Genomic DNA, 15,565 nt, shown 5'->3' on the forward strand with positions numbered 1-15,565 from the left:
TGAAGACCAATCACGAACACGCCAAATCAGGGGGGGATAGCCCAGAGTTTATTAGGTCAGGCTACAAAATTTGACTCCTCAGCTAACTGACTGCAGGCAGGGAATCCCTTTAGGGTCTTTTCAAAATAGAGCTGAGCTATGTTTAGCTTGTTAAGATAAAGAACTTGTCAGGGGAGGGAAGATAATGAGAAAGAGGGCTTGTATGTGTACATGATTCACAGAGGAGAATCCAATTTTATGGAAACCACAGCCCAAATTAGAGAAAGCAAGCTTTTGGATTAAAATGATTTCTGTTGTGGTTGTAACATACCACAGTTTGATTTTTGTCCAGATGAAAACATTTGGTTTTCACTTCAGTAAATATTGTGGAGACATTGCCAGCTAATTCTGAAAAGTAATGAAATACGGCTTTGGCAAAGCGCAGATGCGTTCCGCACTCCCGATTCCACAGACTGATCCAAGTTCAAATTTTTTTTTCACGTTTGCTAATGCGCTTGAATAATCAGGATAGAAAAAAAAATCTGCTTGTAATTTTAATAGAAAACTGTATATACTAAATACACATGTATAAACATCCCTCCACCCATACCCTATGCAACCCTTAACCCTCTTAAAACATTGAAAGCATTCACCTTTCATTGACTACTCCTTTAAAACTAGAGTTGGTAAAGGAGCTAGATGGTGTGGTTCTTTGTGAAAAGTCCACCTCTTTGACTTGTTAATTAACACCACGCGTGGGGTTTGTACCTGTGATGGGGAGAGCCCACCTGAGGACACCAGATGCGGGGGCTGCTGAGCCCTTTCTCAGACCCCTTGTTTTCACCTTTGCCCGTGTTTTGTAGCAGAGTCCTGCTGCGGGAAGCAAAGGTCTCTTTTCCGGAAGCTTTTCCTTGTTATATTTCCCAGCTCTCTCTTCTTGTTGTTTTCGTCCCTGTAGATCCATGCCCATTTTCCTGAATGCTGGGCCCACAGTGAAGTTTTCAAAATTTTGCTTCATCTGACATTTGGAGGGAAGATGTTTCCCTAATAAATTTCCTAGAGAGGAAGCTTACCTCTTACGTGGGAGAATCTATGAGTTGTGAACTATTTGTAATGAAAAATTCTAAAAACACATATAGTCTGTTTTCAAATGCTAAATGTTAATTTAACTTTTATTCATGCAGCCTCAATTTGATTATCTAATATACCATTCACCCATTTTATACTGAGGAATGTGGGGTAATTTTTCACTAGTGATAAATAGCCCAGACTTCTGGGTGCTTTTAGGGCTTTAAAATATCCTTTCCTTCATTTTTTTTGTTTTGTATCTAGCAGATTTCTCTTCCTCTAAACTTATTTGTAAATTAGATAATTGAGCTTGTATCTAGGCTAAGAAGAAATAAATATGCTCTGTGTGAATGTCTAGACTAGTTTGGTTTCTCAGATGTTTTTGATTTTCTTTTATGTATTTGAGTTTCTTCCTTAGATATTTTCCAGGTATTAGCATACAACAGTCAGTGTTTCTCTGTCACTTTGATTATGAAATGTGTGAGATAATCTTACTGGTTTTGTGTCAACAAGAAAGAAAGAAAGAAGTTGTTTTTCCTGCTTTTCCCCCCGTGCTGTGGTTTCTCCTGATGTGGAATGTTGGCTTGGTCTCTCCAAGGCTTTGCAAATGGACATGTCAGCGGTGTCTGAGAGGGATTTCCAGTAGCTACATGGTGACTGAGCTTTGGAATACGCAAGCATTAGACTCTGTTGGATTTAGTTTTTTCTACTTGCTTCAGTTTGACTACAAGTTTAATGAGAGGTGCAGGTATCCAGGCACCCAGTAATATTCTGGAGGTCTGTTTTTGTTTCTGGGGAAGAAGCCATAGTTGATGAGGCCACTCCTGAGGGTAGGTTATAGACTGGCAGTGGCTTCTTCAAGGAAACCTGGAGGATGGTCAGGCCATACCAAGGCTTGGAGAGAGTGCTGTCAATGATGAGTGGCACCCGCGGAGGGGAGAATTGGCACAAGCCTAACATTTGAACCAGGGGCATCTTGCCTCTTTTAGTAATTAACTGCCCTCTCTGCCCAAGGCTCATTATTATCGAGCATTGGTCCTTTTCCCCCACGTATCCCTTCTCCCTTCGTTGTATGAGCCTCCCCATTCCCCATCTGGTTTGAGAATCATCATTGCCTTTTGTTTTGTTGATGCTTTATCTTTAGGTCCAGAAGGACATGTCAGTCATCCGATGAGAACCCAAATGACCTTTTAGGGTGAAAGCATTCTCACTGGTCTTCTGTTTCCTATTTCACATTTCTTAGCCTCTGTCTTCTAGAATATTTAACAGGTTACCTCAGTTTGTTTATATTTGCTGAGAAGTATTTAAAGAAATGGATTCATAAGATTGGTTGTTTTCTGCTTTTGTTGAAGAAATTACCCTCTATGCTTTCTTTAGGATATTAATGAAACTTGGATTCTAAACCAAGCCCTAAACATTTCCTTCATTTTAGTTCTTTGGAACATAAGCTTAAAACCTCATTCTCAGAATCGTCAATGTGAGGAATGTGATGCTTCATGAATTGGGTTTGAGTTTCAAAAAATCCTCAACAGATTCTTGTAGGAGGGAGTTAATTCTTTATTTCTCATGTGTTCCATGTGGGTTGCACCTGATTCTCTTTGAAACATAGACTTACTTTTCCCCCTTTAAAGTTACTCCCAAATGGCCTCAGTTGCAGGTTTATTGCCTTTTCTCCAGAGGTGGATGGGAAAGCAAGGAAGGCCAGGGGTTATCCTGAAATTACGTCCCTTAATCCTGCTTCCCTCCGACAGAGGGCAGAGTGGGCTGTGAAGTTACCGCAGAGTCCACACAAAACCCTGCTCTTCACAGTACTAATCCACTTGCTGATTTTGGCCGCTGGTCAGTGCATCCAAGATAGTGTGTAGGAAGGCTCTTTTTTTAAAAAAGAAATCAGATGTGGATATTTTGATCTCAGAGGAGCTTGAAGAGATTTATTTAACCTATTCCTTCGCATTTTACTGAAGAGGGAAATTTAATGGCTGAGTCTGTAACTTCCAAGTGTTGAGTCCCCAGCTCTGTCTGACAGCATGTAATTTGTTTATGTCATGTTACGTACTAGAATGAGTTGGAGTTTATGGTAAATTTCCTTTTCTTCTATTCCTTCTTCCTTCTTCTCCTCTTCTTCCTCCTCCTCTTCTTCTTCTTCTTTTTCTTTTTTTCTTAGAATCTCTTTTGACTGCTGAAGTAAGGCTTCTCCTGCTTTTTCTTAAGTACTTAAAAACTTAGATTTAGGGAAGGATCCAACGGTATGGGTATATATGGCTGTGGAGGTACTTATTATGTATATCTGTGTGAATGGTAAGTCTGACAGAAAACTTCTAAGGAGGGAGCTAGGAAGGGTGCTGTCTCTTCTTTTTCTATTCAGTCTTGTACCAATTGTAAAACCACTTAGTACAAGGGTAAATGTATTATTCCAGTGGAAATATAGCCAGGTAGTTCCTTCTTCTTTTTTAAAAACTTCATCTCTAACTTCTATTTGATTAGACAGTTTTCCCCAAAGCCTGTGTCAGACCTTCCTTCTGTTGAGAACCTGCTTCTAATTGAGAGTGATCAAAGGGGAAAAAACAAAGGAAATGGCTTTTGTCAGTGTATCCAGTTCTATTATCCACAAAATTTTTGTCACATACATTCCTTTGGAGTTTCACTTCCATTCAGTGGTGTGACCCACGTAACTAGTGGGGTTTTTGAGTACCGGTAGGTCCTGACGACAACAAGAGGAAGGCACTGTCTTTGTCCCTGTGTTTCTGGAAGCTGGGCGGCTTTGGTCTGCCGCTTCAGTGCCATCATGCTGCTCAGTCATGTCCGTCTCCTTGTTAGAACACATAGCCCCGCAGCTGGAGTTTGAGATCCTTTTCTGGGAAGGAGAGCAAATTTGGTTACTTGAATCCTGACCAGTGTTCCTGGAGTGTCAGCTCAGTCACAGGAAACTGGCAAGAGAAGAAATGAATTGCACATTTATTACTTCTTTTGTTCTTGATAGTAGCTCTCCTCAAGATAGTCGTAGGAAGGAAGATCGAAGTTGTTGCCAGAAATTATCTCAGGGGCTTAAAAAATTGATCGAGTAATTAATTACTTTTTTGGATTTCATCAGCCTTTGGTCCCAAAATGTACCAATGAATTGACAGATCTGCTAAAAATTCATGATTTGATAACGAAGAGCTGTATTGTGCTTCTTTGTAATACTGAGCTTACTTTCTGGTGTTATTGTTCTGTCTTATGTACAGAACAAAAACATTTGGGGATGAGGAGGTTAGGTGTAAAAGGAGAATGGATGTAGGTTCTTCTATGGAGAGGGTTTTTAATTTTTTTAAACCAACCTTTTAGATAGTGTTATGCAGGAATTTATTTTAATAATTTTACATGCTGTTAACCTGATCATAATATCAAAGTAGCTTCCAAATATATTGTGGTTTTGGGGAATCCATACCTGTCATTCCCTCCATGTGAATGTGAGACATTTTCCTTATATAAGGAAATGTCATATTTTGTTTTTACCACTTGTTTCTCTCTGATTGTCTTTTCTTTCCTTCTAAATTCGTTTGCTTGAATTCATACTTTGTAAGTCTAGAAAGTTAAAGACATAACCCATAACAAGAATATCTCTTGTCCTTGACACTGCAGGTAGATTTTTTTTTTCCATTAATTTTTCTTGCTCAGTTCAATCCTTTGTGGTTTTCCCCTCCCTTTTCAAGAAGTATTCAAATGAGATTTTTAAGATTTTGATTTGTTATGTTTGGTGAATGGCAGCATCCGCCTGCTGGGGGATTTTGCTTGAAATCTGTTAAAAGGACGCAGATGGAGTTGTATTTCCTGGGTGGTGTTTGAAAAATAAATTAAAAATGGCAGTAGAGATGAAGAGCTTTGCTTTATCTGCTCAGTCATGAGGATTTAAGTTTGTAACTTAATAAATGGCCCCATTTGAAGTGTGCCACTGGAAGGGGTGAGACTCCAGGCCGGTGTTTATGCACCTTCTTTTAAACCCACCAGGTTCTCCTGCGCTGCCCAACAGCATGGTATATTTTGGAAGCTCTCAGGACGAGGAGGACGTCGAGGAGGAAGATGATGAGACAGAAGACGTCAAAACAGCCACCAACAATGCTTCATCTTCATGCCAGTCAACCCCCAGGAAAGGAAAAACCCACAAGCATGTTCACAACGGACATGGTAGGTCCACTGTTGAATCTGGGTTAAAAAAAATAAAATCCAAAGCTTTGGGTGAAAGGTGGAATAGATCATATGTTGAGAAGATGAAGGCTGCAAAGCTGGTTAGTGGCGAAGCTAGTTTTGGATACCAGGCACCTAGAGAGCAGAGAGATTGGTGTAAACAAGTGTGTTCTAGACAAATAGATTGTTAAGATGAGGATACATATTCTGTTTGTGGAGATGATGATAAATTCCATAAGAGCGGCTGACGTAGGAGTGGGAAGAGGAAGATATCACATCCAAACAGAGATGGTCAGGATGATTTCATGAAGCTGCTATTGTGAGTTTCGCAGGCAGAGATAGTGAGGAAAGGAAAGCGTTACCCAGCTTGTGAAATCAGGTACATATGTATTATGAACTAGGCTGATTTTTTCCCCCTCAACTATTAACATTATGGGGGAGGACGTGTAGTCGAAAGACAGGAACAAAAGGTTGAATATGAGAGAGAGAAAAGTATAAATAAGTTGGCTGTGGAAAGTGCTCAGCGGGTTTTCAACAGGGACGTAACTTAATTGGAGTTACGTTCTGGAAAGATGTAAGCTGGCATCAATTAAGAGAATTTCATAAAGGGAAATGGTTTAAAGAAGTGGAAGCACATTGAAAGGCTGTAATTGTTGGCCAATACCTGGCCAAAGGTGATCATGACAATATAAATAGGAGGATATAAGTACAAAAATGTGGACGTGGATCTAGGAATACTGCAGAGGGTAGGGTTGAGAGAACTTGATGACTAACTGAATTAGCATGGGGTGGGGAGAAAGGAAGTAAGAAAAGAGGAAAGAAAAAGAAAAGGAGAGTGGAGCAAGCAAAGAGCATAAGGTCGGGAGAGGTGGTGGCTGTTTCTGTGAGCTCTTAACCAGGTTCTTTGCTTGAGATCATTTCCCCTGGGACTCACAGAGACCCTAGAAGGTAGAGTGTCCCCGTGTACAAATGGCAGAAAGCCAGTGCTTCCAGTCAGTGATTGAGGCAGAGGAAAGCATCTCATTTTTTTTTCTTTTATCCATGGCTGGGCACTGAGCTACTCCTTGTCTGTCTGGACCCAATGGGAAGTAGAGGTGCAGGACCAGCATGGCTTAGATGTGATGGGGATCCGTCTTGCCTGCACCATTTTTTTTTTTTTTTTTTAATGTTTCAATTTTTCCTTTTTATTCTTATTCACGGTCCTTGGCGCATAGCTTTGCTTCAGCAGGAAGGATACCAGAGACAGGAGAAGTGCCTGGGAGGAGCAGCAACCACCCCCCAGCTCCCCACCCCTGCCAGCTTCAGGGAAAGCACAGGGTCAGCTAGGGCAGCTGGTGTTGGCACCGCGGGGCTGGGCCCAGCAGCAGCTGGGGGACACCCTTGGCTCCAGGCCAGATGGGCAGCACAGAGAGCCTCACCTCCCCCAGCGAGGAAGGGGCTCTCCCAAGGCCTCCGCTGCAGGAAGAGAAAGTGCACCCAGCTGGAAGGGACAGGCCCTCCCCAGGTGAGCCCCCACTAGTCCAGGCTAGAGAGCAAACCAGATGCACACGGCACAGAAAACGCCAGCCTGTGAGTCAGCCAAGCTGCGTTCTGAGGGTCACAGGCATGTTTGGTCCCCTAGGCGACTGGCCCCTGGGGGACCAAACATGCAGTGTCTACCGCCCAGCACCAGCAGCCCCGAGAGACCTGCACCAGGGGAAGCACACCTCGCCCTCGGGACAGAAGGCGGGAGCAGCCTCACCCCTGCTGAGGACTCCCTGCGGCTACTGCAGGCCGAGGGCTGAGTGGGAGTGCGGGCCGCCCAAGCCCACGCCAACTGGTGCCATCTCATTCTGGCTAAAAGCAAGGCCAAAGTGCTCTCCACCCTGCAGGGAGGCGTCCGCCTGCGCCCGCCCCTCAGAGCAGCCCCTCGGGGGCCTGCAGGCTGCAGTACAGCGCGTAGCCCATGTCGTCGATGTCCTCCTCCCGCAGGCCGGCCAGGAGGTTCACGCCGCGACTGAAGTGGCAGGGCAGGCGGGCCTGCTCCAGGCTGCCAACGAGCAGCTCCAGCGCCTGCAGGAAGTGCGCCCCCAGGGCCGCCTCCGCCCAGTCCGCCTCCTGCTCGCCCAGGTGCAGAACCACCTGCGTCAGGTGGCCCTGGCCCAGCCGCTGCAGCGCCGGGTGCCAGAGCAGCAGCAGCCGCCGCCGGCGGGTCCCAGCGTTGCGCTCATCCAGGGCCCACAGCCGGGCGGCCTCCGCCGGGTACCAGTCCTGCAGCCAGAGGTTGCCGGCCATCCCCTCCAGGGTTGCCTGCACCATTGATGGGCATTTCTGCCTCGTCATTTGAATGAGTATTCATCTGTCCTGCTTCTTGCTTAGGGCTGTGTTTAGGTGGCATAGAGACATGGTGGGGATGTGACTTAAGGACCTTACGGTTTGTTGGGGGAGATGAGGTTAATAATCTCAGTGCATGACTCAGTGTTTCTCAGCCTCATGTTACTCATCTGTAAGGTAGGGATCAAGTGAAGTGTTTGTGTAGCCTCTGTTAGCTGTGTGTGTAGACATGTTCATAGTTAAGGCGTGGCTTCTCTCATTTCCTTTTAGTGGGTGGTCTCTCAGAAATCTCCTTTGTGAGAGGGCGGATTGAGGGCTGTTTTCCATGAATGACAATAAAAACAGAGTTTTCAAGATGTGTTCATCTACATTCTCTTTTGATTCCATCTGCTTAACTCTACGGCAGAATCATTGGGAGGTGGTCAGGGAGGAGGTGTTTCTTGCTTTACAGTTGAAGAAATGGGAGATCTGATGTCCTGTACCCATCACCAGAAGGGGCAGATTGCAGTCAAGATTTTTGACATGCCCCCGGCCCCAGACACTGTTCTGTTGGAAGGATGAGCATGTGAACAGTTGTGTTTTGTGTTGGGTCCAGTCTGTGCCGTGGTGGTAGAGTTGCCACGCTTGTCTGGTCGACAGCTGCAAAGAGCCAGTGCCACAGGCCACAGCCTGGGAGATACAGCTCTGCGTGGTTCTCTCCACGTGGCTTCCATGTCTTTGGAGGTTTCATATCTTTGAAAACCCAGAGGAGGGCAGTGCTTGCTTCTCTGTGAGGCCCGTGGAAGGAGTGGGCTACAGCCAGCTCAGAAATGCACAGACTGTTAGGAAAGCTCCTCCAGTTTCAAGTGACCCGGAGCAAGATGAGAGTTTTGTTGAAAAAGAGAAGTCAGCTTTTTGAGAAGGCCAGTTTCAGCCTGAGGCTCGGTATTTCAGAAAAACACTGAGCTCTCAATACCTAGTTAGCCAAGCTTACTTACCCGCCCTTTTCTACATGCTCTGTGCCATGAAGAAGGCAAGTGACAGGGAAACAAACTGCCACCAGCAGTTTATTAAAGCAAGACTTAGTGATGTTGGGTAGTAAGTCCCCTGGCAGAAGGGCATAAGGAGATTCCTGAAGGTGCTGTCTTCAACAGCAGAGATGAGAGGGATATTAGAGGGCCATCACCCAGAAGTGGTTAAGACCAAAATGTAATAATCTTTGAAAACTGAACGTTCAGCTGTGGAATACTGTTCCTTTCCCAGCGATTTCTAGATCATTGAAATTATACTGTGACATCAGATTGCATAACACACACGTTTTTTCCTCCCCCCCCCCCCCCCCCCCTTCCTGTTTGGTTCCCATAAAGGTCTTTATCAGCATCAAATAGTCATCAGGAGCTTCGTTTCCTGCCCCTTTGAAGGCTTAATTATCTGTGTCTTCCTGGGTAGGCATTTAATTTCTCTGATTCTTAATTTCCTCTTTTATGAAACAAGCAGCATAGCATAGATGGGCATTCATTCGTTCCTTCCTTCATTTGTATCCCGGAATAAAGAAATGATTACTGCGCGTGTCACGTGTACAGGCATCGTTACCATTGAGGTCTGTTATGGTGGATAATGGGCATTGCTGTGTGTTCAAGGGAAGTGGCTTTTCCAAGATGACCTGCTTATCTGGGTGAAGATCCCTAACTAAAATTTTGTTCCTGGAATCCCTTTCCCCCCTGAGACAGTACTACCTTTTTCAGATGAAAAACATTTACATCCCACCCTGTTATCAACTTCTTCCCATCGCATCTGTGCTGTGTCTTCTTGCCCGTGTTATGACCGATGGGAAACATGGTACCCTGCTGTCTCCTCCAGAGTATGAGTTGCAGGATGTCAGCAGTGAACCCCAGGATTCTAGTGGTTTTCACAAGAATCTTCCAAGCAGTCAGGCTGGGATCACTGAGGGCCCTGTTTCCATGATTAATAAATAGAGATCAAACATTGGCACAATTCCCGTGGTAGCTTAAACTTGTTTTTCCTGCTTTGTTTTTACTGAGACCCATATCTTTGTAACTGTAGAGCAGAATTCCTTGAAATTCCTTGTAATGGGATTTCATTATGGGTACCCATCAGTTATAAAAGCAGATATTTGTTTAAATGTCACATATGACAACAGAATGAAACAGATATTCCTAAAGAGGGTTCACTTGTAATAGAAAGTTCTCTGTGGGAGTACAGAAGGTATTTTACCTGGTCTGTTGGCGTGGTATTAGGCCAGTGGTTTTATTGGTAGAGAAAGCAGATGGATGGTAGGTGATTATGCATATGTGGAAACGGCTTGTGCTCACCCAGGACCAGCCCCATCCAACTTTGTTTCTTCTGTGTGGGGTTCAGAAGAGGCCTCCTTCAGGTTCAGAAAACCAAACTTAGCCAGTTCAGGTTCTGAGAGCAGCTACAGAGCTCCAAGCTTGATAAGAGTTGCAAAGCCCTGGTGCTGGTTACTTTCTAACACATAGCAGGCTGGTGTCAGAGGGCTCCTGAGCCGTGAGGCCAAACACTTGGGCTCGCCGCTCCCCAGAGTGGGCTGGAGGGTGCTGCGGCCCGCCACCTGGCTCGGGGAGGCTGGTGACACTCTTGTCCTGCTCCGTGTGCTCCCCCAGCCCTCAGCCTCCACTCCCTGATTTTAGAGGGCACTTGGTGAGCATAACAAAGAGTCGTTCTTGAGATTAAAGTATGTTCTCTGACTGCATGGGAAGAAAGGGTGGAGTACAGTTTGTGAATGAGATAAGGGTGCTCCTTTTCCCTGCCCTTGCCTTAGTTTTTGGTTGACTGATTTTACTCATTTTCCAACAAGTAAAATCTACAGACAGATCATCTCCATTTCCTTTTGATTTTGGACTCAGGTGAAAAACGTACAAGTGTTAAAATAGATTTTCTAACAGGGAAAACCTGAATGAGGCCATAATCACTGAGTGGTCTGAACAGGTTCTCAGAATTGTGGACTTTTTCGCATGAGAGAGTGGAGAGCGAGCTGCTTGTGTGTTCTCCCGACACAGGATTCTTTTGTCCTATGAGCTCGCCCCTGCTTTGAATGCTGGAGCTGTCCAGGTGTGTCGCGAAATTCTCCCCCAGGAGCAGCACCCTCACTGAAATGTGAAGGAGATAAATGCACAGGAAACAAAATGTGGAAAACTAACACTTTATTACAGCAGTAGCTTTTGGCCCAAAACCCTAATTTGGCTGCAGGTCCAGGAAAACAGTTTTATTTAGGCTGTGTTGGTTTGAAGAAATGAGAACCCAAGCTGCCGATGGTGTTCTGCTTTATCCCCTTTCTCCCCTAAACTTGAACCCGAGTGAAGCAGTGGGTTCCCTGCAGAGCAGCAGCGGGCCTGTGGAAGCCCAATGCCAGGAGAGAAGGCACACTCCCTTCGCCCTCCCCTTCAGTGTCTAATGGGGCCAGGGGCCAGGCTAGGACAGTACTAAGCTTCCTCGGGGGAGGAGCCCTGGCCCCAGGAGTCCCCTGCAAGAGCCTGGTGTCCCCAGGTACATGATTAGTTTCACAAATATTACAGAGGACTCGAATGTTCTCATTTATAATCCACTGAGCCTCCTAATAGAAATGGATGTGTTTATTGAAATACATAATCTGAAACGACATGGCTGGCATCACGTGCGCTTTTGACCTTGACTCAACACTCAAGGGTCACCATAACAATGACTCCATCAACTTCTATTTCGATAGCTCTTCAGAGTTTCCAGAATACCCTTCCATATACAGAACCTCAAATGATCCTAACAGTAGAGCCCTTAGATGCTCTAAATCTCTGAATTTGGCCATCAAACAACCCAATCAAAACGTGCCTTTGTGAGTATTTGTATTACAAGTTGATATTTGGAGTGGCTCAGTTTTTGAGAAGTTCTCATTGTTGGTGATTATTTTCCAGCAGGATAAGCGAGATAGGGTAGAGGAGTTAATGCATTTGTCTGGAAAGACTCCGGCTTTGGTGTTTCCTCGGTGGTGAGATGTTCCTTGTCCTCTGCTCAGGAGAACTCGGTGAGAGGGGGTTGCTCACATTAGCCCCATATTGTATATCCTCTACTGTTCCTCTCTTTCTGAAGAGGGGCATTTCTCACAAGGCTTTTAAAAGCCACATGTCAATGGACTCCCAGCTGGAATGATTTAATTGTTTTTGGATTGATGTTGGGGGGTGGGGGGGATGTTGTGTAGGGGCCAAAAGGCAGTCATTTGGACGACTTTACCACATTTTTGCCCTGTGATTGCCTTCAAGGTGCGTTTGGCCCCCTCTGTTGGGGTGGTGGAGGGGTGGGTTATGTGGGCAGGACCAGGGTCCCTCCATGTGCCATGGGGAGATGCTCTCCAGCTGAGAAATGGTTTTTTCTTTAGTTGATGTTTTCATGGAATATCCTCTTGACTTTTTTTTTTTTTTTCCTTCTCCCTGTTGAGGCGTGTGAATATGTAAGAGCTGGAGTGTGGGCTGGAAGCGTGTTTTTAAGAGCAGAAGGACATGTAGAGTCGAGTTCTATGCCACCATCTCCTGTCTGGGGTCACTTAGCATAGTGGTTGAGAGCAGGACACTGATGCTTGTCTGCCCATACGTGGTTGCAACTTTGGGCAGTTTTAGTTTTCTTATCTTTAAAGAGGTAGTAGGAGTGCTTTTTCATGTTTTGTGAACAGTAAATGAATTAATATGTTTCTGTCTAGTAGCACTGTATTGGCTATTAACGCCATGTGTGATTGGAAAGATCTGGAAGTCTAGAACAACCTTGTAGTTGATAAGAGAATCTCAGAAAGTTAGTATCTTTCAAATACCTGGCGCCCAGTGAGGGCTGCTGCGAGGGACTGTTAGTCCTGCACGTGTGCCATGACCCACCGCATCGGAATGAGCTGCTCCGAGTGTGGTAGATGCTCCCCGGTAACACCTGTCCATCAGTACAAGCAGCCCATCCCTGTTTCTTCTCATTTTCCTCAAGCGTTTGCTCCGCTGGTCCACGCAGGACCGTGGGGATACACACACACACACCTACGACCACTCTGGCACTTGGTGTTTACTGTGCCGATGTCTCTTCCTGGGAATGTTGGGGCCCCTTCTCATTTGTGGTAAGAGGCTCGTGCAGATTTCAGTGACAGATGACCAGGAAGATGGGCCTGGTGGTGGAAGAGAAGCTTCTGGCTCAAGTACATCTTCCTGACCAGGTGTCATTGGACCAGTGATTTAACCTCTCTAGGCCTCAGTTTCCCTGTTTGTAAAATGCTGATAAACAGTGAGAAACTGGCTTTTCCCAGTAGGGTTCAGGAGCAGGCAGGAATGGAGTTTCATTTTGGGGTGATCAAGACGTTTTAAACGTATATCATGGTGGTAGTTGCACAATTCTCTGAATATGCCAGAATCTGCTGGATGGTACAATGAATGGGTGGATCACATGCCAGGTGATGATAGCTTACTGAAGAGAAACAAAAGTCTGTTAGGACTGAGTGAGTGACAGATGGGCTCAGCACAGTGCCCAGCACTGTGTTCTCAGAAAGCGGGGGCTGGCTGCTGTCCTGTTACTGGCCACAGGCCCCATGACTCTTCTAAAGAACTGTAATACTCTGCAGTTCTGAAGAAATTAAGATAACGTATTAGGTTTTCAGAATCTTCAATCAATTTTGTTGTCCGTATTCATCTGGGATATGTTCATATCGTATGTATTGTAAATTGAATTGCTGAGCTGTTCACCCAGCTGCTTAGTATTTAATATTTCCAGCTAAATGCATCTGGCCTGTCTTAAGGGGACTCTTCAGTCACTTGGGAAGTTGTGCTGTTCCCAGAGACTATAACGTGCATATAGGGTCTCCAAAAGTCATTCCTTTCCTGGCTGTAGGGTGGGTTGGAGGTATGTGTGGTACAATAGCACATCCACAGCATTTGTTTGGAGAACCTTGAAAACAATCCCTATTACAATGAAGATATTTCTGTATTTAGTTTTCTATACTAATATTTTTATTCTGCAAGTTACCAATTCTTTTATAACTTGTAGAGCTGATCGTGTATATGGAGTGCCTTGTGCACACTTTTGAGGTGTCTCTCTCTCCCCCAGCTTGTGAATAGTTAGAGATTCATTGTTCAGATCCAGAGGTGGGCCGGAAGTTCTGCCATGTACTTCAGAAGTGGTTGATCTTTTAGAATCCATCTGCTTGAATGGGCTCCGTGAAACCCCAAGTTGCAAAAGCACTTATTCATTTGCTCTTCCAGAGCTGATGCTTGTCCCCTTCTGAGTATAAGCCCTTGGCTCTGTCTTGTTCCCTGACGGTGAGAAAGCAGAGATTTCTCTCCGCCCACTGCCCACCCTCCCAACAGGCCCTCAGCCCGGGAGGTCCTCTGGCCCCACTGTGGCGCGTTGGAGAATGCAGGTGCCAGCTGATGTGGGCGCAGGAGAGGGGTCAGTCACCACCCGGCCATCCGTCTTGTCCTTTCCTCAGCTCCCGTGGGGGCCACGTGGGCCAAGAAGCCATTTTTCAATGACAGAAGCCATTCATCCTGACTGATGGCCTTTCTGATGCCCTGACCTTTATATTCTCATAAAGGTCATATGCTATCTTCAGACTTTGGTATCAGCAGTTATTAGGAGCCTTTGTAAGAAACGTGTTTACCTGGCAAATCTGTCCAACTCTGTCTGGTGTATTACATCATTACCCATAATATATTCACATTTCTAGATCTTGGGACCCTGGTAAACCAAATTTTGATGGAAAAAACATTCTATGACTTACAGATATGAGTTGTCACAGAGGAAGAAAATCCAATTTGTTTTAAAATTTCTTTTCAACAGATTTCTTTCCTGTTATACATGTAACCAAAGTGATAGGATTTCACTGCGTGGAAATTCCAGAGGGTTTTCGCAAATTCCACATAAACCAGTAGAACTCACTTGTGATACCGGATCGGGGCGCACCAAGGCCGCAGTAGGTTTCAGCTCTTGCTGTCGGCTCCCACTCAAGATCATAATGGGCTTGTGCTGACCTACAAGTCCTTGCTTGACACGTGACTGCTGTAGCTAAGTCAGTGGAGCTGGTTTTGCCCAGGGCAAACCGGGTTACAGCACTCACACAGGCAGCATTAAAATCCTTTTGAACTGTTGGCACAGGTTGGCAGACACATTCCATTGTTTTCAGACAATAGTGACTCAAAGTTGAACTGGCTCCAGGGAGCAAGTGTGGCTTTTGTACAGTAACAAGGATCCGCTGCCAGCCGATTGATGGAGTCTGTCTTCCCCGAGTCGGGCCGCCTTGTAATGACACGGAGCTTACACTGAAATATCTGGCTCCAGATCAGAAACTTGACGTGCTTCTCCTTTCCTTTCTGTAACACGTTCTTCTCTATTGACAGCGATTCTTTTTTTGTCCCTTCGGATTGGTTTGGGGGTGGGACAGGGAGCAGCCCTTATTTTATGTAATTTGGGGGTTAGTGCTCTTTGTAGCCTTCTGCTCGTCCTTTCTTCCCCTGTGTCGTGTGTCTGCTGGTGGACCTCCTGGCCCAGCTTTTGGTAATGGCTCTTGTCCATGTTTCTCTTTCAAGGTGAAGGTGAGACACTGGGTCATCTCAGGATGTCATAGAATTTCTGCCAGATGCCAAGCAAGGAGTCCTCTTTCCTACTCACCTAATAAAAAACTTCCCGATGTTCAGATGAGGTGCCTTTGCTAGCATGAATAATTAGCAACATTAGGGCGCCTGGCTGTGGGCAGGCAGGCAGAAGTGGCTCTGCTGGCCTGTGCCCTCTGTTTAAAGGGAATGACTGTTTTCAAATGTGGGTCTTTGCTGTCACAGCAGGCGCTTTTGAAAGATCAACTTTCTTATATTTGCACAACTCCTTTCTCTGAAGAAAGAACAGATAGCATTTTATGTACTTTATTTTGAATACTTTAGCAATTCCTGGAGGGCAGATAAAGGCAGGCAGCTGGTTCATAGTTGCGAAAATTGAGGCACAGATGTGTTTGTGAATCTTGAAGCTAGAAATTGCAACCATGCTGTCCCCATCCCTCCAAGAGGTCGTGTACTGAGTGAGAGTTTTAAAGACC

The 15,565-nt window shown here is 45.3% G+C and overlaps 1 protein-coding gene across 7 annotated transcripts in view; it reads left to right on the top strand.

Moving 5' to 3' along the window:
* JARID2 (jumonji and AT-rich interaction domain containing 2) overlaps positions 1-15,565 on the top strand; it is a 237,387-nt gene that overhangs the window by 185,940 nt on the left and 35,882 nt on the right. For all 7 annotated transcript variants that reach the window (XM_057700587.1, XM_057700589.1, XM_057700585.1 and 4 more), the window contains one exon: positions 5,035-5,211. In XM_057700587.1, coding sequence (XP_057556570.1) covers positions 5,035-5,211 — 177 coding nt within the window. The remainder of the gene's footprint in view (positions 1-5,034; positions 5,212-15,565) is intronic.

Source organism: Hippopotamus amphibius, chromosome 11 (genome assembly GCF_030028045.1).
Source record: "Hippopotamus amphibius kiboko isolate mHipAmp2 chromosome 11, mHipAmp2.hap2, whole genome shotgun sequence".
NCBI lineage: Eukaryota > Metazoa > Chordata > Mammalia > Artiodactyla > Hippopotamidae > Hippopotamus > Hippopotamus amphibius.